The sequence below is a fragment of the Equus przewalskii genome, chromosome 20, assembly GCF_037783145.1.
Source record: "Equus przewalskii isolate Varuska chromosome 20, EquPr2, whole genome shotgun sequence".
Taxonomy (NCBI): Eukaryota; Metazoa; Chordata; class Mammalia; order Perissodactyla; family Equidae; genus Equus; species Equus przewalskii.
Window position 1 is genome coordinate 5612104 of NC_091850.1, and position 20360 is coordinate 5632463.

The 20360-nt window shown below is 42.1% G+C and overlaps 1 protein-coding gene and 2 long non-coding RNA genes across 5 annotated transcripts in view; 2 read left to right on the forward strand and 1 right to left on the reverse strand.

The window, feature by feature from the left end:
* The window catches only part of PIK3R1 (phosphoinositide-3-kinase regulatory subunit 1), an 83527-nt gene that overhangs the window by 16545 nt on the left and 46622 nt on the right, over nucleotides 1-20360 (reverse strand). For all 3 annotated transcript variants that reach the window (XM_070586841.1, XM_070586843.1, XM_070586842.1), the window contains exons 3-7: nucleotides 12393-12485; nucleotides 11887-11961; nucleotides 6521-6652; nucleotides 5507-5708; nucleotides 5230-5309 (exon numbers count right to left, since the gene is read on the reverse strand). In XM_070586841.1, coding sequence (XP_070442942.1) covers nucleotides 5230-5309; nucleotides 5507-5708; nucleotides 6521-6652; nucleotides 11887-11961; nucleotides 12393-12485 — 582 coding nt within the window. The remainder of the gene's footprint in view (nucleotides 1-5229; nucleotides 5310-5506; nucleotides 5709-6520; nucleotides 6653-11886; nucleotides 11962-12392; nucleotides 12486-20360) is intronic.
* On the forward strand, nucleotides 3959-6649 carry LOC139077795 (uncharacterized). Its single transcript, XR_011530309.1, has 2 exons — nucleotides 3959-4255; nucleotides 6448-6649. It is a non-coding gene; the product is annotated as an uncharacterized lncRNA (long non-coding RNA).
* Nucleotides 7126-13537, forward strand: LOC139077796 (uncharacterized). Its single transcript, XR_011530310.1, has 2 exons — nucleotides 7126-7280; nucleotides 10509-13537. It is a non-coding gene; the product is annotated as an uncharacterized lncRNA (long non-coding RNA).

Sequence of the window (20360 nt, forward strand, 5' to 3'; positions counted from 1 at the left end):
AAAACCAAGCCCAGAACATTTAAAACAAGATTTATGAATCAGGCTCTTCAGGATGAATGTTTTGCAATGTGCCAGTGGTTAAAAATTAACTCTGACAGGTGTAGAAGGGCAGAGAGGGAGAAAGAGTCATTTATTTTCCACTCTGAGCTTGAGGATGCAATGCTAGACGTCAGTTATGCTACATGAATATTTCTGAATATATCCATGAAATCTGAAATATGTAAATACATTTATAATGGGTTTCATTCAAAGGCACCCCGTTTTAAATGGTCCCATTTTTACCTGAGTTGCCCTATAGAAATCTACTTTAGCTACCTAAGTATTAATAGGGTCAACATAACACATAATGATTCCAGGGAACCTGCTGTTCGGCTTTAAATATTTTTAAGACTTTTAGTAACAAAGGGAACAGCAGACTATCAACAAAGTTCTGGGAACTTACTCTGTGCTTAACCTTTCAAACCTTAGTTTCTCTCCATCTAGGGAGAATCCGTGCTTCACAGGTTTGCTGGATGCACTAAATGAGTTGGTTTGCAAAAGTTCTTTGAAAGTTGGGGAGTTTATCAAAGAACTTTAAAAACTTTACATGGATGATTATTAAGCTGTGCCTAGTCTATGCTAGGAAGAGCTCAAAAGGAGAAGCAGCCTTTGTCCTTGAGAAATGTAGCTGAGCAGCTGAAACTAATAGGAAGAACCAGAGAACACTTAACTTTAACAGGACAAGGGGGTTAAGGGCATAAACACATCAAATGGGCCGATGACCTGCACATAAAGCAGGGAGAGGACCTACCTGGGTGCAGATGAAGTGGATGGCACTGTTGGGGGCTGCTGTGTACGGTTGTACACTTTGTGCACTGTGTAAAGGCACCTGGGCAAGGTGGCAGAGGGAGCTGGTACTGAAATCAGGGCCCCTCCACTCACTAAGCCACACACAGAAGAAGGGCATCATACTAAGGCACCTTCCTCTCTCCAGGCAATGCACCTACGGGGCAGCAACTGCCCAGTGAGCGTCCCTTTCAGATTTCCATTAAAACCCTTCACAGGCTCCCAGAGGCCTGGCTCTGCTGGCTGGGTCAGTCAGGAGAAGGGCCTGACAGGATTCAGACAGTACTAACTAGGAAGGATGGACTGGGGGGTTGGAGCTGTAGAATGAGGCCGGCTCTGGCGGGGCTGTGAAATCTAAGGTTGATGCAACAGACAGCAGAGACAGACTACAGGGCCATGGGCTTCAGTTCTCACTACCTCATTTAATTCTCACAACCACCCCAGGAGAGAGGCATTATTCCTGCTTCACAGACTGGACAGCAGTTTGGAGAGGCACAGTTACCTCGGCAAGTAAGTAGCAAGAGTTGAGATTCGAACCCAGATCTATTTGACTCACGCTGTTCTTTCCACTGCACGACGGATGGAGTGATTCTGAACCTTACCTACCCCAAAAGCTATAAAAATTGCCCTGAGGCTCTTTACTATATGTGACCCACAGGAGCAAACGTTACATTATTTTTAGTTTACTACTTGTGGAAACTTCAGAAGACTTTTTTTTTCTTTTTTTTTGAGAGAGATTAGCCCTGAGCTAACTGCTGCCGCCAATCCTCCTCTTTTTGCTGAGGAAGACTGGCCCTTAGCTAACATCCATGCCCATCTTCCTCTACTTTATACGTGGGACACCTACCACAGCATGGCTTGCCAAGCGGTGCCATGTCCACACCCGAGATCCAAACCGGCGAACCTCGGGCTGCTGAAGCAGAAGATGCGAACTTAACTGCTGCACCACCGGGCCGGCCCCCAGAAGACTTTTTGACTAGACACTAAAAGCAGCCTCATTGTTCAGGAAGATTCCAAAAACCCAGGCAGCAGGTGCAGCAGACAGAGCAGCAAGTTGGGGTCCAGGGTTCTCCCGCAGACCCAGGCTGGGTGGCTCCAGGAAACTCTCAGCCTCTGTGGGCTTCAGTTCCTTCATGTGCAAACAAAGAGCTGGACAACGCTTTCAGCTCTAAAGTGATGCTGTTCATGATACTGTCACTTCAAAAAAATGTTTACTGGTTTTTAAAATCTGGCAAAAGTATCAAGCCATTATTTTTGTGCTTTGCAACTTATTTTGAATACATCTTTGAGACTCCTTGACTCCAAATGCTATTTCTCCTTTCCCTATTCAAACTTACCTATTCTTCAAAGCCCATTTCAAATCCTATTTTTTTCTATGAGCTTCTTCTGTCTACTCACCCTAAAAAGTCACCAATCACATCTCTAAAATTCTTTTTATACTTATAGCTCATGCCCTCCCACCTAATATTTAATTAGATACTATGTGCTAATGGGTCTTATAGTCATGCGCCACACAACAATGTTTTGGTTAACGAAGGACCACATATACTTAAGATTAGTACCATATAGCCTAGGTGTGTAGTAGGCTGTGCCATCCAGGTTTGTGTAAGCACCCTCTATGATGTTCGCACAACAAAATCGCCTAACAATGCACTTCATAGAATGCATCCCCATCATTAAGTGACACATGATTCTATTTAAATTGACATATTCCCTCAAACATCATCAGTTTTGCTGATCATTTCAAGCTCTATCTAGTAAAAACTAGAAAAGATGTCTATCTATCCCATAATGGTCTTGTTCCCTTCCCCGTCAAATATCATTGAAGTATTCATTTCTTTTTTTTTTTTTTTGAGGAAGATTAGCTCTGAGCTAAGATCTGCAGCCAATCCTCCTCTTTTTTTGCTGAGGAAGACTGGCCCTGGGCTAACATCCATGCCCATCTTCCTCTGCTTTATACGTGGGATGCCTGGCACAACATGGCTTCACAAGCGGTCCATAGGTCTGCACCCGGGATCTCAACTGGCGAACCCCGGGCCACTGAAGTGGAACGTGTGAACTTAACTGCTGTGCCACCCAGCCGGCCCCTCAAGTACTCATTTCTATTCACAACAATAAAGTTACTGCAAATAAATGATTTATGACCGTTCACTGAAAATGTGCTGGTGTTGTGCCTCTGGTACTAGCACATGCTGGGGCAATGATGAAGGACTATGAAAATGTCGCATTCTGACCAGGACTAAGAAATCACTTCTCTAATGCAGGGTGCCCTGCCAATCATTTGCACTGGAGCCATTCCTGAACGCAAAGGTGTTGAGGATTTGGATGTTCTTCCTGGGGTTGGTGGTATATTTTCACAAGGGAGAGACACTGAAGCATCCATTTAATTCCAAAGGGCCTATATGAGTTCCAGAATGGCTAAAAGATATCACCCAAAGGGAAAAAGGGCTCAAACTAGGGTTTAAAAATTACTTGGATTCTTTTTGAAGAGGGTGCATGAATTCTGGGCTGGTCTAGCAAACGTTCAAGGCTTTATCCTTCTTCAACAAAGCTGATGGAACTAATCCGCCCTTAACACCGGCACACAATTTCTCAGAAGAATGTAGGTAGAGTCTATGACCACATCAAGCAGTTTCAAGTGTGCATTACGAAAATGGCTGCAGATCAATTTTTCCTTTGGTGGAATTAGGCTGAAACTGCTAGACATTTAACCAGTTTACACCAGACTAATTAAACTCCACCACCGACCCTACATCTACTGTACCCCATGTAGTAGAACTTCTCAAAAACTCCATCTGACAAATTCGTTCGTGGTATCTGTCAATCCCTGTCGGGATTTCTTCCAGAGGGGTAGCCACTGAGAAGACCAGGACTATCCCCTGGCCCTTCACTGCAAGCAGGGCCCAGCTCTCCCCCTAGTCTCTGAGAGATGCCTCCGTGCGAGTCAGGAGGAAGTGAAAGATAAAGATCATGGCTCAGCCCTTTGGCCCAGGGTCCTGCTTTGTTCTTGCTAGTCCACTTCCTCCCCACCCATGTGATTAGTCAATAAATAATTCAAGTGCCATTTTCTACCCCTGCCCCCACCCCCTCATCACAGGGTACTTCTAACCTACATTGCATTCTCTCCTACTGAGCCCACAGGGAGCCTCTGAACTCCAAGACAGAGCTCCAAATCCATTAACAAAGGACCCCAGCAGTCACATGAGAAGAAACCTTCTGGCCAACCCCTGGACTAGACGATACATGTTGACAGACCTCCCGATGCAGTTTATCTACAGTTTGGGGTATCCGTGTTGAACATGCCGCTTGCCGTGATTTGGAACATCTGGAACATGCCACGACTGCCATATGTACTATTTCTGCTGCCTCTCTCACCTTTGGATACCATATTTTGGGCCTGTCCACAGATGCCCTTCCCAACGCCTGCACTGTAAGTAGTTCCCTATCCCTACAGGTCTGGCCTAGGCCCTCGCCTCTCTCGGGCTGCCCCATCCAGATGCAGAAAAGCCCAAGCCTGGCTATGTAACACTAAAAAGAGTACAACTGAATTCTCCATTGCGTGACACTGATAACTGGCTCTCCATGCTTGCTCATACAGAGATAAATTTGGTCATTTGCATGAGTTACCTACAATAAACAATCAATTCATGATGTTTTACTTAAATTCTAGGCATAAATTAGGACTACAAGCAACACCTTCTACTGGTCCTGAAACTTCACTTCTAGGACCCAAATCATTATTCTAAATGGCCAGCCTCTATTAGCTAACTCTTAACCAGTATATGGCAAAGTAAGGTTGTTCAGACTTTCCACAGTAGAAGAAAAATACATCAATTTAAATTAAATCCACTTCTAACATGTCTACATTTCCTGCTTTGTTAAATGGCTAACTGAATGCCAGCCTGCTTTCAAAGAAGTGTCTGGCTTGCTCTAACATGCTACAGTGAACACCCTGGGTTCATACTGCTTGCATTATTGAACGTGTTTATTTTGACAGACATTTCTCAGCCTACCTGCCTCCAAAAACACATTCCAAAATAGTTTAAATTATATAGTAATTATAAATCCCCTACTTTGTAAGTAATAGAAAGAAAAACAAAACTGTCAACAATTAAAATGAACTCCATAATTTATGCAACAACTGGAAGCATAAAAGTTGAGGGGAACGGAGAGCTCTCCCAACAACGCTCATCCGAAACTAAAATCATTCAAAATCCACAAATATTGAAATCTGAATATACACTACCACTCAGCTGTTTTGTCTTTAAATCACAAGGGAACATGTTATTATGGATCTCAATTCTACAAGAAACGTATGTTCCTTAGGAGGATGCCCAAAGCCACCATTTTTCAGGCTCTAAAAAATGAGCAATGAGAGATTTTTAAATGTTCTAAAGGCATTACCTGGTGCAGGCTGTCGTTCATTCCATTCGGTGGAGATTAAAATTTCTATAACTTTTATGAGGTGTTCAGAATTCTCAGAGCTACGAAAAAGAGAGTTTTATTAGAAACCTTTTCCCTAAACAACCAACTCACTTGCATTTATGCACATTCAAGTGAATGTGTCTGGTGCAAATATGTACGTGCACCTGCGAACTGGTATCTTTAGACTAAGCTTAATGACCAATCAACTCGATTACCCACATCACCCGAAAATACAGATTTCTCTGCTTTCACTCACCTGGCTGCTGGGAATCTGAAAAGCAGAGGGCTGAAAAGTTCAGAGAGGACTCTTGCATTCAAAAGATTTTTGCTGGAGGTTTGAGTGAGTTTGAAGAAATGTTTTAGCAAATACTGAAGTGTAAGCCAATACTGATGAGGTATGTTAGGCGACCTAATGAGCTTCTTCAACAGCTGGATATATTCCTCGGAGCTTTGTACTTCTACGAGTTAAAAAAAAAAAAAGAAAGAAAGAAAAAAAAGAATAAGAGAGTTTCTAGGTACCACTGAATAAACACCTAGAAAATTTCTGTTCTTCTAGCTACAAAAGAAGGAGTCGTTTAAAATAAAGTCAACAGAAGAAGCAGACAGGACATGCGTTCTTCTCATTAGAAAAGGCATTATGAGAAAGTAGAAGTCTCAAGTCAAATGGAAATGCGAGAAACTCTGGGTGTAGAAAACCACAAGAGGTGCAGGGTGTACTGGCAGAGGTCTGCCCTCCATGGAGCAGCTTCAAGCGTGATTGGCTCATGTGGAGGAGCATCTGATAAGTATCACAGGTTTTAACTTTGAAGGTTACGAACCACAGTTTCCTGTCCCCAAAGCACTTCAACTGAGCATTAGCTCCGAAAACTAATTTAGGCCTCTTCCCTCAACACATTTTGTAATGGCCACTCAGAGAAGAGGGCAAGAACAGCTCCAGCCACTGGGTCCTCGTCCCGGTTCCCTGAATCCAGTGATGGCTCTGGGAACTCTGTGGCCTTCGCTGACACAGTGAACTTCGTGAAGTTGATAAAAGGTTGACAATTAGCCATTTCAACTTGCAGGCAGTCTTCTTAAGCAAATGAGGATCCGGGACTCCTACTGGATGCCATGGTGTGGGAATTTGTGCCGACGGAGGGTAGAGGAAGAGGAGGGCAGATCCCTACCAATATTTTCTAAAAGTTCTCTCTTTCTATGCAGCACTTAAGAAAGTTGACAAGCACACCCACATCTCAATACATGTTCAATGAGGTTCTCAGAAGAGAAAACAAACCTGGGGCTAAAGAAATCATTTCACTGTAAACGGCTACTGGAATGACGGGATTTGGTAAGTCGAGGAGATAGCGTTTGAAAGCATCTGCTAAAACTTGCACATCAATCATTTCCAAGTCCAGGGAGGCAGCATCTATGATAGAAACATTAAAAAAATACTTCAGACATTTTAGACATTTAGTTGGTTGGGGCAATTTGCTGAATGTTTGACTTAAACACGACACATGAAAGGAAGCAGTATGAGGACAAACGTAAGCTACTTTCGTATTTATTAACAGTGTTACTCACAGGGATTGCTGCTGGCATTTCAAAGAGAATCATTTTTCTTTGTGAAGGTCTGTCCCCCATGCTTAAAGCAGCTGGCGTGACAGCCCCTGCCTATGATGCTAGGAGCACATTTCCAGACTTTGGGGCAACACAAAATAATGCCCCTGCTATGGGCTGACTTGTGACGCCCCCCCCCCCCCCACCATTCATATGTTGACGTCCTAACACCCAGTGTCTCAGAACGTGAATGTATTTGGAGACAGGGCCTTTAACGAGGTGGTTAAGTTAAAATGAGGCCATTAGGGTGGCCCTGATCCAATGTGACTGGTGTCCTTATAGGAAGAGGAAGTTTGGACTTGGAGACACCTGTAGCGTACACACAGGGAAAAGACCACGTGAGGACACAGCGAGAGGACGGCCATCTGTCAGCCAAGGAGAGAGGCCTCAGGAGGAACCCAACCTACCCTGACCTGGGACTTCCAGCCTCAAAAACTGTGAGAAAACAGGTTTCTGCCTCTTAAGCCACCCAGTCTGTGGCATTTTATTATGGCAGCCCTAGCAAACTAACATAGCCCCTAAAACATTGCCAAAGACCTTCTGGAGGCTGCTTCTGCCCTGATTGAGGCAGGTTCTCCCTGGGGATGGTGAATCATATGGAAATGTTTCCTTAAACCTCAGCAGGAATCATTGAAACGTGAAATGCAAATCCATAGATTTCTTAAAATTTGAGTTGCTAAATAGTGCATCCCAGAATTAATATAAATTTAATCCAACAGAGTGACTGACTAAACAGTAAGATATTACAGGATTTTAGCAGTCAATGTCAGGAATAGCCATAAAAAATAATTTGAACATCTTTAGAACGTTTCACCCTAATTCTGACACGGTGTTACTAATCTACCCTGTGGACCCCGAACTATCTCAGAAGAAAGAAAAGATGGGTCTATCTGTCCAGTACATCTTCCAGCTAGAAAAGAAGGCAGGCAATTCAATAACGGGCTGATTCCAATCAAAACCCCCCTCTGAGTACTTGGGGTAGAAAAGGCACAGTGCCTGGCAGAAAGGAGGGATCCTGGGGGCAAGAATGACCACGGGCATCTAGAAACGAGGAAAGGCATTTGGTTGCTGCTCAAGGATGTGCACTGGTTACGGGAAGGATGACCTGGGGGGAAATTACCTGGAGACGTGTGTGCTCAACAGAGAAAAGGTGGGTTGATGAGCAAAATGCTACATTTTTAAACAGGTTTATTAATTGTGGTGTTAAAAATAAGTTGTAAAGGGGGCCGGCCTAGTGGCACAGGGGTTAAGTTCACGTATTCTGCCTCGGCAGCCCGGGGTTCACCGGTTCGGATCCTGGGTGCAGACATGGCACCGCTTGGCATGCCATACTGTGGCAGGCATCCCACATATAAAGTAGAGGAAGATGGGCACGGATGTTAGCTCAGGGCCAATCTTCCTCAGCAAAAAGAGGAAGATGGGTGGCAGATGTTAGCTCAGGGCTAATCTTCCTCAAAAGAAAAGAAAGTTGGAAAGCGGTCTGCTGGAAGTGAAGATACTACTTTTGGTAGTCTGAATTTTAATGCAGTTAGAAATGCGTGAGGCATTATCAAGAACTAACATAACTTGGCAATTGACTGGATTGGGTTGTGGCCTGGGAGAGAATGAGAAAGAACTGAAATTTACTCCAAGGTTTTTGAGCACAAGTAGGAGAAGGTGGTATGCTGGATGCCCAGGAACTAGCTGTGATATAAATCACTCCCGGCTGAGCCTGAAGCCACAAGAGTTCCTTGGACACACTGTTACCATAAACCACATTTGCTGCACGACCTAGGCAGATCTTATGAAAGATAATCACACACCACCACAAAGCTCTGAGAAATGTTGATCTGGTAGAAAACGTGGATTGGCCAGTTTGAGGAAAAGAATTATTAACCTTAAAAGGTGGAGAGGAAAAGGGTTAAATCACTTAAATGTCCTACAAAAAACTAAGGAGAGACATATCACATCTCTAACAAGTGTGGGAAGGGCGAGACTAGGTCTTTGCCTAAAGGATCCATACTGGAAGTAACGCAACTACTAGTGCGGCCGTCAGACACAACTGTGTGTGCATCACCATAGGAACATCCCATTCCCACTGACTATCTGGCAAGCTGCTGGCCCCCCATAGACTTCGCCCCCTGTATGCTTCATTTAATATGTCTCTTTGCCCAGCAAATTAATATTACTTAATTTGCTCATCCTAAAAATGGTGACAAATCATTCGGCGATGAGGTATAAACATTAAGATGCTACATATTCCACATGTCCCTCCTTCAGGCAGGGTTTCTGCTGCCTTCTCCGTGCAAGAGCAGCGCTGATGAGCCGTCTGTCTATCCTGACACTCCCCAGACAGAATGGTAATTACGTGTCTCTTGACTGGACTGCGAGACCTCCAGGGCACGGATTGGGGGCACTCACCTGCTTTCCTTGCCTCTCTCAGTGCTCAGCACATAGAATGTGCTTATCAAATGTTTGTGGATTGAACTATAAGAAGTCCTTAAAGTAATGTTAATTCACCGACGCCCTTCTCTAACACATGAGGTATATTCCAAGGAGCCTTTATAGCCTTTGAATGAAATAACCTTATTTCAAGTCTTTGGATAAGCTCACCTTATGTCAAATTCCACAGGAGTTGGTGACAGTCTGTTCTATTTATTTTTTTAATGTAGCTCCTAAAGCTCGCTGGAGCTTCTGACTTCTGTTCTAGAAGCCTCCTTTTCTGAATTAAAGCTATCCTAACATGCTCTTCCAACGGCCACACACATCTGTCACATGATGACTTTTGAAATTAACTAGGTGAGAGCCGCACAATCTTTAGGTCTGGGTTGGGGGAATTTACTTCCTCTTCCATCCCACTTTTAACTGAGTCTACTCACGATGGTAACCAGTAAACTCTCTAGCACTCCACCCCTCCTCCCACTGGCTTAGTAGTTTTCAATTGGCTCTCCATTTTGGTGCCCCATTCCCATCCCTACCCCAGGAGACATGTGGCAATGTCTGGAGACATTTTTGATTGTCACAACAAGGGGATAATGCTATTGGCATCTACTGGGTAGAGGCCAGGGATGCTGCTAAACATCCTATAATGCACATCCCCATTCCTCCACAAAAGGAGGTTAACATGTGGATGAAATAAAATAACTGATATAAGTAGGCTGTTGTCCCTCACGTCTGTCCTTTTCAGACACCGGTAATTCACAGGGTTGGTTAAAAGCCCTGATTTTTTAGTGTAAGTGACTTATCTCTGAGCTTTCGCCAGGGTATTCTAATATTTTTATGGACTGAAAAATCCTCAAGCTGGAAACAGTCCTACCTAAATTTAGACAATGCTTCTTCTTCTTCTTTTTTTCTGCCACAAAATTCACTTTTACTGCACAGAATTCAAGTGAAACTACTTTTCTATGTGTGTGTTTTGATCTCAAATGGGGAAGGAAAGATGTCTGTCAAGATACATTGTTGACGTGAATTTTGGTTATTTATTCCATCTCACAGGTGGTGTGAAGGTTTTTTTAAAGCTAAACTGCATCATTTGTTTTTGGTCACATTTAAAAACTTAACCACTATTTCTCGAATACCTCCCATCTCATCAGTCTCTGGTATCGAAACATTTCCTGTGACTTTTAACATGTTCAATTTGACCAGCTTTTCTGACCAAAACACGTATCTCTATTTCCATTGGCTAGGACAAAATTCAGCGTTTCCTAAGCAAAGCTGTCAGAAAGAAAGAAAAACAAGTCTCTTCACCTTGAGTTTTCTGCCAGTCGACTTCTAATGACCTACTCTGTGGGGAGGGCAGGAGATGCAGCAGCAAAGACGACATGCCCTGCACATGTGTCAGACTGATTTCCATGCACAAAGGAAAAATGAAAGTTAAAAAAAAATTTTCTTAAAGCTTCAACCATTTGGGCGGTGCATTTCAAGTGAAACTATTTACTGATAAAGATCTGATCAATCTCCTTCTTTTCTGCCCAGAAATACCTCTTCTAGAAATTTTCATAAGCTGCTTCACATTTCAAATTTTCATTTATTAAACATCATATGGGCATTCTTTGCACAATTATACATCTGAAAGAGCTTCCTCCAAAACTGGGTTTTACTCTCTGTGGTTCAAACATTCGAATTCAGCTAAAATAATGTGAAGCAGAAAATTATTTTTCTAACACCAAAAAAGTATGGGGAGGGAATGAAGAATCTGAGAGATTCTAGAAATTGACATAGAAGATCACCAGCTGGAATGATGGCAAGTGAATTTATTCTCATTTGTACAGTTTTATTCTGTACGGCCAAGGGGTGAGGGGACAAACAATAAAGCCACCAGTTGGTTGAATTAATTGATGTCATTTAACCAGTGGTGTGCTGGAGCCGGCTTGTACCAGCCCACAAGGGCCAACTATGCTCAATTCTTCCCAAGTTGGAGTGCAGCGATAACATGCCGGTAGCTTGAAATTAGCCATGGTGGGAATGTTTATACTGCAGAAATGGGCAAATGCTACAAACCATGGCTTTTTTTTTCCCCCAGAGAGTTGGTTTACCAGCACACCACTGAATATAACAATACTGTGATGTTACTTAATGTAAATATGGCACAGAAAAGCAAGCAAGCAAAGAAGGAAGAAAGCAAGACAGAGAGAATGGCAAGGGCAAAGGGCAAAGGTCAGAAGAGACTTGCTAAATGACATTGACTTATAACTATTTTTTAAACTGATCCAGATGAATTAGATGTAGCCCACTGCAGGGGAAGAGAAAGACGGTAGAGATGCAGAGCCAGAGACATCCCAAGAGGTTGTTTCTCTCCTTTGCATTCCTGCAAGACCCAGAGGCTCTTGGCTGTGATGACAGCCAGTGTGCCTGCAGGCAGGCGTGCACACAAGCTGACTGAGGAGACGAGCATCAAAGGTCGGCATGGTTACCATCACAGGGCAGAGGGAACTGTGTGTGGTTTCTGAGCTCCCTTCAAACTCAGAACGGTGAATGGTTAAGTTCAAGTTTTTTGTGCTTTACCTGAAACAGAAAAGTAAGAACTGTCTTTCCCGTCTGTATTTCGAGCTCCGTGACACTCACCACAATCAAGAAGCTGTCGTAATTCTGCTAGGTTGCTGGAGCTCTGTGTTCTGTAGAGAGTTGGACATTCCAGACCTAGGACACAAAACAGACTGAGTATGCGAAACACAGCTCTCTGGAGAACCTGTGAGCCTGCTGCCAGAAAGATGTTCCAGTCTCCATCCAGTGTCTATTCTAGATGTGTACCAAACATTCTTGGAAGTCAACTCCTACTATTAATCTTATCTGGCATGTCAATAATTTTGGCAAAATCTTCTGGCCACTGAACAGTGAGTTAATTATATTTATTAAATGATGGACAATGTAATAGTTTCCATACAATAACTACATGTTAATATAGAGTTTTATCCATGTTAGACCAAGATGATTTCCCCAGGACACAGCTCCAAATAGCTTGTGCGTCTAGCACAGGTAGCAAGAATTGTATTTAATGAATGCCCAAAGGACAGATATAAATTCCAACACCCATGAAACAAGGTCACTGGGTCCCTCTTCCAGCTGATTACCTTTCTTTTCAATGGCTTCCACTAGCTTGATAAGAAGAGGCGGAGCGATGTCAGGAGGGGCAAACTGCTCTGCAAGGTCCGGAAGCGTCAAAGCTGCAAACAATGAAAGTCCTACGATTATGTTTCATTTGGTGCAATCAAATGCACTGAATAACGATGAAGAAACTTTAAACACAAAATCATTCAGTTCTATCAAACAGAAGCAATCTCAGGCCCTAGGAACAGAGAGCCCTGTGCTGGGCCCTGCCCTTCAGAAGGCTCCTCGCTGGCCCTGCCCCAGCTGTGCCTCTTCTCACAGTGTGATGAGTTTTGGGGCCAAGGGGACATGCCTACCTCTTCTCTGCTAGGACACCCTCAAGATTCTTACCCAGAATCCCAGAATTCCTCTCCCCATTGGCTTCTCAAAGCCTCTTCCCCAAGTCTGCCCTCCCCAGGGGGCGGGAGGGCTCAGGACAGAATAGAGTTTAGATGTGCCAGGCCCTGGCAGCGCAGGGCAAAGCCAGGGCTGGGCTGGGGGGCCACTCCCACCATATCACTACGCTCTGGGGCAGAACTCAGAACCCAAGAAATCTGAATTCAAATCCGGCTTCCTGGTTGTTATGAAGGAGTAATTGTCCAGACAGGAGGAGAGAACAGATTTCACTGAACAGTTTGTCAACGTGATTTATAACTTCAAAATACTGAAACATGGGATACCTGGCCCTCCTTTTGTACTCTGGCTATAGGCCCCATAAATGTCAGGGGCAGGCCTCATGTCAGACATGGAAGCCAGTACAAACGCTCATTGGCCACTAGACACTCAGGTTAAGTCCCCCTGTACCTGCTGTCGAGGCCTTTATTTGTTTACATATATTTTGGTCAGTAAATATCTTAAGAAGTCTGATGCTTTCATAAACTGTTTATCCATACTTTATTTACATGTTTTGTCAATTGTAATGATACAAAAGTAAAAAAACAACTTGGATGACACTCACAAACAATGTCCTTCAACATTAAATTGATAACTATATTCTCACTCCAAAAATATATGAAACCATTTTAAGTAAAAATATCTTTCTCATAATATACCAGAAGAGGGAGCTAAATATATTCACCTCAAATTTCTCAAACTGCAAAATATAAATAAACGGTAGTCTTTATGAAAATATCTCCCCGTGTAACCTGTTTCTTAGCCATCAATAAATAACTTTTTAGACACTTAAGGTTCATCACTGTGTACTCTTATCAGGGAATACATAGTTTATACAATCTAAGAAAGACTAAATATTTACAATTTTCTTTCAATGAGATTTTAGTGGTGTGATTCTTTATTACAAGCCATATGTCATGTTAAGCAAACTCCTAATGAAGCCGACCTTTCTAATACTGAGTCGGCACAGAGCAACAACAGATTCATGATATAAAGTAAAATTATGTTATTAAAATGTTGACCTCAGAGAATTAAGTATGATTTACGTCATTTTGCAAATCCTAGACCCTGTGGTCTAAGACCCTTCCAGATTGGAAAATCCCTGAGATAGACACACACATGTGACCTTGCCACCTAACTCTGTTAGCCCTTGCACCTACCCAGGATAAAAGGAGAAGAGCTAAATAACGAAAGGAACTCCTACAGCAGCACTGTCCAGCAGAACTTCTGTGATAATGCAAATGTTCTACGAGCTGTGCTATCCGATAGAGCAGTGACCAGCCACAAGTGGCTCCTAAGCACTTAAAATTCAGCTACCGCGACTGAGGAACTGAATTTTTAATTTTTATTGATTTAAATTGAAATAGCTAAATGTGGCTAGTGACCACAGTATTGGAGGGTACATTCCTATGGCCTGAGTAAGGGCAAATTTTGTCACTAGCAGATGAAAGATTCCTGAGCTGGCTGTGTGCCACAAAGACCCCACTATAAATAAAGCCATCCCTGAGGACAGGACAATCAGGACACAGGGCTAAGCGACATTGGAACTCAGGGCATGCAGAGTTTTCCGTGCACTCAGTTTCCTGGGTGACTGTCCTACGGCAACATCACTGACCACATCTGGGACTTCATAGAGGCAGGACAGATATGCCATCGACTTTCTAGACAGTCACTCTGCAGAGCTGAATGGGAACTTCAGCTCTCCTGCGTTTCCCACGCCCGCCTGAACTTATGGATCACCCAGAGAACTTCCTAGAAGACAGACTCCCGGGTACAACCACAAATCCCTGACATCAGAATGTCCAGGAATGGAGCTGGCAATCTGTTTTGGGTTAGTAACAATATGACATTAAGATAAGCAAATTATGCGGGTGACCCCTTCAAAAGAATCCAGCAATGACGTCCCCCAAACCTCTAAATGTTAAAATATGAGTACATTTGAAAAGCAATTAAAATACAAATGTCTCGAAAGTTTCACATAGTCTTTTTAATTAAAAGCATTGTAAAATAAAAAAAATTCTATAAAATGAAATAGTGTATCATTTCCTCTTAGAAACTACTTCCCTTTGCCTTAGAAGATTATCAGTTCCCAAAAACATCCTCCCCCATAAATGCCTTCTACACTGAGCAAAATGCAACATCATCCTATCAGCACATGTAACAGGAGGAAAACATAAGGGTAGAAATGGAGTAGAGAGATGGTACTAATTAGGATTCACTATGGTGTCTCTCTCCAGCCCTCTCCAACTTACAGGTCTTAGCACAGGCCAAGATGAAAACGCTAAAGATTAAAGAGTAAACACACGACCCCACATCAACATGTCTGACCAACATGCCCAGTTCCTCTTTCCTTTCCCTCAAATTACACAGCATTTTTTTTTCCAAATAAAAAAATTCTTAAAGTTGGCAACAGAAAATGGAATTACTTAACACAGGTTTATCTCCTTCCAGAATCTTATCAACACGATCATTTCTGCAGGCAAATAGGAAAGTTAAATTAAGTGATAATTAAAGATTTCACCTAACTGTGATTGAACTATGCACCCAGCAGTTATATTACTAGATTGGCAAATATTACATATAAAAGGGTTTCCATCTCTCTTTTCTTCGCTTCAGATTGAAGAAGGGAAAAAAAAAAAGCAAAACTTTCTTCCCTTAGTCCTTTCAATGTTTTTTTGGCAAAAAATACAGTCCACCTGCAGTACCCTGAGCTACAGAAATACCCTCTGTTTCATTCACGCAAGTGTTACACGAAGTTCTAAAAAGCGCTGTGGTGGCTGCCAGGCATCTGCGACAGCATCGGAGCTTCTCTTGAAGTGCACGCCAGAGTATTTAAAAAGACAAAAACTAGACATGGATAGTAGGAAGTACAGGTCCTGCTTTTGTAATATATCAAGTGAATTTCCCACTGAATTTTTAAGATTGAAAAAAAGCTTTCTTACCGTGTGGATCATCACAACTGATCAAGGTTTTGCAATGGGAGTTTTAAAAGGTAAATTTTACAAGGAGAGATGATTTTTTAAAATAACAATTCAAGGATTTCCTATTCTCTAGCACAATATCTGTGATTCAACCCATTTCCCCTCTAAAATTTTTAAACACAGGGACTGTGGAAGCCCTACCCAAGACACCTTTAAAGTTCACATTGTCTACTTTGGGCAACAGGATCAATTAATATCAAAAATCTAAAACGCATTCTAAAGCGAAATATTAACTATTTCAACAATCCTAAAATCAACCGTATCTTTAAATGTATTAAATACACAGGGTCAATATTTACTTTTCCATTAGATTCCATTTTAAGAAATTCCAACAGGAAATGACAATAGCTAGGAATTACCAAATTTGGCTAGTTCTTCTCTAAAAAGTCCATAACAAAGCACCACATCATACAGGTCAATAAACCAAAACACAATGTAACTAAAAATAAATATATATATATATATATATATCACAGATGGTGGGTATCAAACAAAACACAAATCAACACAGCATGATTCTCACAAAGTTTACATATAAATTCTCATTAGATTTCATTTTCCAGACAGGTTTTTTTGGGTTTCTTTGTGTGTATGAGGAAGATTGGCCCTGAGCTAACATCTGCTGCCAATCTTCCTCTTTTTGCTTGAGGAAGATTGTCGCTGAGCTCACATTTGTGCCAATCTTCCTCTATCTTGTATGTGGGATGCTGCCACAGCATGGCTTGATGAGTGGTGTGTAGGTGCGAGACGGGATCCAAAGCCGCAAACCCCAGGCCACCAAAGCAGAGCGCACGAACTTAACCTCTACACCACCAGGCCAGCCCCTCCAGACAGATTTTATACTCGAATGAGGAATGCTTTTTGGTTTTGAATCCTGCTGTAGCCAGTGTCTGAGTCTGGAGAACCTACTCTACTCTTAAGAATTGGGGCGGATTTGTAGATTCCCTACTCCAATCCAACACCAGTTTTTCACTTAGCTCAATAATTTTTCATCAAAAGAAATCAGTATTACTTAAGGAGAAAGACAACAAGAAAGAAGAGTAGAAAGGTCTAAAAGTGGTGAAGCCAAGACACACATTGTTTCAGAAAAAAGGAGGAACCAGGCCTCAACATTGACAAGAGCACCAGCGAACGAGGTGTCCCAGGTTGTACAAAGAAGTTTTGATAGCACACCAGATGCTGCATTTTCCACTAGTTCTATTTTCCCCCCTTTGCCCTGGTGACAACCCATCACACAGAATAGAAGACAGCCTTCTCTCCAGACTCGGGCCCTTCCTTCCCAAACCACTAACAGGGACAGGCCTGAACAGTCCCTGGGCACCAGCGGTGTGTGGGAGACAGTGGCATTCCTCCCCTTGAACGGTGCCAACAGCGCTACAAAATGCAAGATGAAACCGGCACACAGCTGCACCTTTTGGAGGCGTTCTCCATCAAAAAAGATATTTTAGAGTTAGTGCCTGGCAGGGACGAATGGAAAGTTTAAGCTGAAATTCTGGGACTCCAGAGACTGCCCAAGCCAAGTATTTCATTACTGATGGAAGCAGCTAGGAAGTATATGAAAAACTGACACTTACCTTTTAAAATGTAATTCCATACACAGGAAAGAAAGAGTATATGCAAAGTGAGGATCAATATTAAATCAAGATGTTTGTCTATTAACTGTGGCTGAATCAAAACTTTATTTCTGTCTGAAACAACCTCTCATTACTTCAAATGAACAACGTACATTCTGCTCGGTAAAAATCTAACAAACCCCAATACTTTTCTTAAATAAACCCTATAAGCACGTTCCTACTTTATGCCTAAAATGGTTAATACCCTGAACGTTTAAACTCCTTCAGTTCTATGGGCAAAGTCATAACAAATGCTGGCTTAGATAATACCGGTAAGAAACTAAAAGCAAAAAACCAATTATGGGTTCCTTAAAGTTAACTGGAACACACCTGTTTAATTAGCAGTAGAGAAATTATTAAGCACAGGTTTAAACTAGAGAGCCCTGGGTTTTAGTCCTGGTTTTGCCACTTACTGAGCGTACTCTTGGGCTTGTTAATGAACTTGAACACCAGTATCTTCATCTATAAAATGGAACAACTATGAATATAACAGGATTAAATGATAATATAAATAAACATGGTAAGCATAGTGCTCTGCATGTAGAAAGCACAAATTAATGGGTAGCTATTATTCAGAATAATTCATGTAATCTTTTTCATTATTATCGTTAATAGATTTTTTTAAATACCCAATTGCAACGGCAAACTTTAAGACCAGAAACTATTATAACTAAGATAGACAGAATTCTCCATACTTTTTTAAGGTGGCAAACTGGAAGCATATTTGATGGGGTAGACATCTGCATTTTGCCTTTCTTTCCATACATAAACACACTCAATATCTTTTCAAAAGTCCTATCTAAAACATCACATTATTTTCAATATATTGCTCTTTTCCCCTATAAGGACTATCATACTGAGTTATTATACTTCACTTTTCTGAATGTAAAGGAAAAATGAAGTTGGAATGATACTGAACTTTGTGGAGACAAGGACTTTTTTGTAGAGGAAGAAGCAGGAAAAAAAAGTATAACCAACTGAAAAGGGGAGGAAAAAGAGTAGACATGAAAATAAATCTTCAGTCCTAACTACACCGTTTTCAGAGATAACTAGTTGGAGGGAATTAAAAGACTTGTCAGCAGATTTAAACAAGAAGTCTGCAAATCTTTTTGGAGACCCTAATTAGTCTTTAATACCATTAAGGTTATCTTTTCCCACTTATCTCTTCTGTTCCACAGCTTAAAAACAAAGGAAAGGGATCTGAGATCCACGGCTCACTTAGTTTTATTCTAGACAACAGACTAGTACAGGAAACTAACATCAGCAAAGACTGTCAAACGTGAGCAGATACTCCGGCTTGGCTTCTGACGGCCTTAGCTAAAGCCTGGAGTTAAGAGATAACTGAAACGCAAGATTATACCTAATCTTTGACAGGCTAGCCTAATTCACTGTGATTCTCATCACTTAAACTGGAGTCCGATTTAAAGATTACAATTGACAGTGTATAGCAAATTAAAATGCTGAGCAGGAGGTAAACGGGGAAGAAAGGGACTCCTCTCACCCCACCAGGAAAATAACTTAGAGTTGAGTTTCTGGGATTTTGGAGGATAGTGATTTATAAGGGGAGTTGGTCTGTCGGCTCAGAAAGATTTCATACGAAGTGTGACCAAAAAGGAAGGAAAGAAGGGAAAATCACATGAGAGACACATACACACAACAGGTGCTTGACCGTTCGCTGAATGAGTAAGTGAACGAATGACTATTACTGAATATCAATTAGAAGCCACACTGCTCACAGGAAGCATTTTACAGACATGGTTTCGCTTATTATTCACAGCAGTTCAAAGACCTACAGTCCTTATTTTCCCCAATTTAAAGGCAAGGAAACTGAGACTTGGGAAACTAAGTCATCTGGTCAAGGACACAAAGCTCATAAGCAGCGTTCCTAAGTTCGGCTTGGACGTGTTTCTTTCCACCAGGGTCTACAAGTCCCAGTCAAGAAAAGAAACTTGTGATAAGTTTCCCAAAATGTCCTGCCAAGTTCCCTAATTAAAAGGGTAACTGAGGTAAGTGTCACGTGACACACAGGTATCTGATGCTTGAGCCCACACGTGAGTGGCCACAGTACTTTCTGGTGTGTTCAGGTAAGGCTACCCCGATATAACCAGTTTTTGTACTTCCCCCCCAATAAGCAAGTGACTACATCCTCCTTCACTATAAACTATTTTGAAATGCAGATAATTAACATCATAAAGACAAAGCAGTGGAAGCGCCTTTAATAACCAGAGGGACCTGGGTGCTCCACCAGGTGAGCCATGCTATCTCCAAGGCTCAGGGTGAAACTGAGGAGAACACTCTCTTCTCCGCCTTTTATATCTGATAATAGATTTCAGTCAAACATATAAAATTTAACGATAGAAATGCTTAAGGATAACACAGCAGGGGCTTCCAATGCAACCTGAGAAGCTCATCTCTCACAAGAATTACAGGACCCTCTGAGCAGGAGAGGGCAGAGCCAAGAGACGAACTGGACAGAAAGATGTTACTGGTGAAACCAGAGACCAGAAGCAAGCGTTCTGATCGAGATTGGAACCTCAAGAGCTGCGTGAAAGCAGGACGTCAGCTGACTGAGGAAAGAGGCACAGAGAGGGAGGAATTGCCAAAGAGGCGTATTTGTCCGGCCAGGCGGAACAGGCAGTTTTAAAAAAGCCTGGATGGAAATCAGAGAAAAGAACCACCAGATTCCATTCTCATAACTAGAGAGAGCAGGATTTTTCTGTGACATTTTTAAACATACCAAAAAGTTGAAAGAACTGTATGGTGAATGCCCATATATCGTCACGCTAGATTCTACAAGTAACATTTTACTATATTTGCTTTATCGCACATACATCCCTTGATCCATCTTACTTTTTAGATGCATTTCAAAGTAAGTTGCAGAAATCAGTTGCTATGCACCAAGCTGAGTCCCCCAAATTCCTATGTTGAAGCTTCAACTCCCAACGTGATAGTATTTGGAGATGGG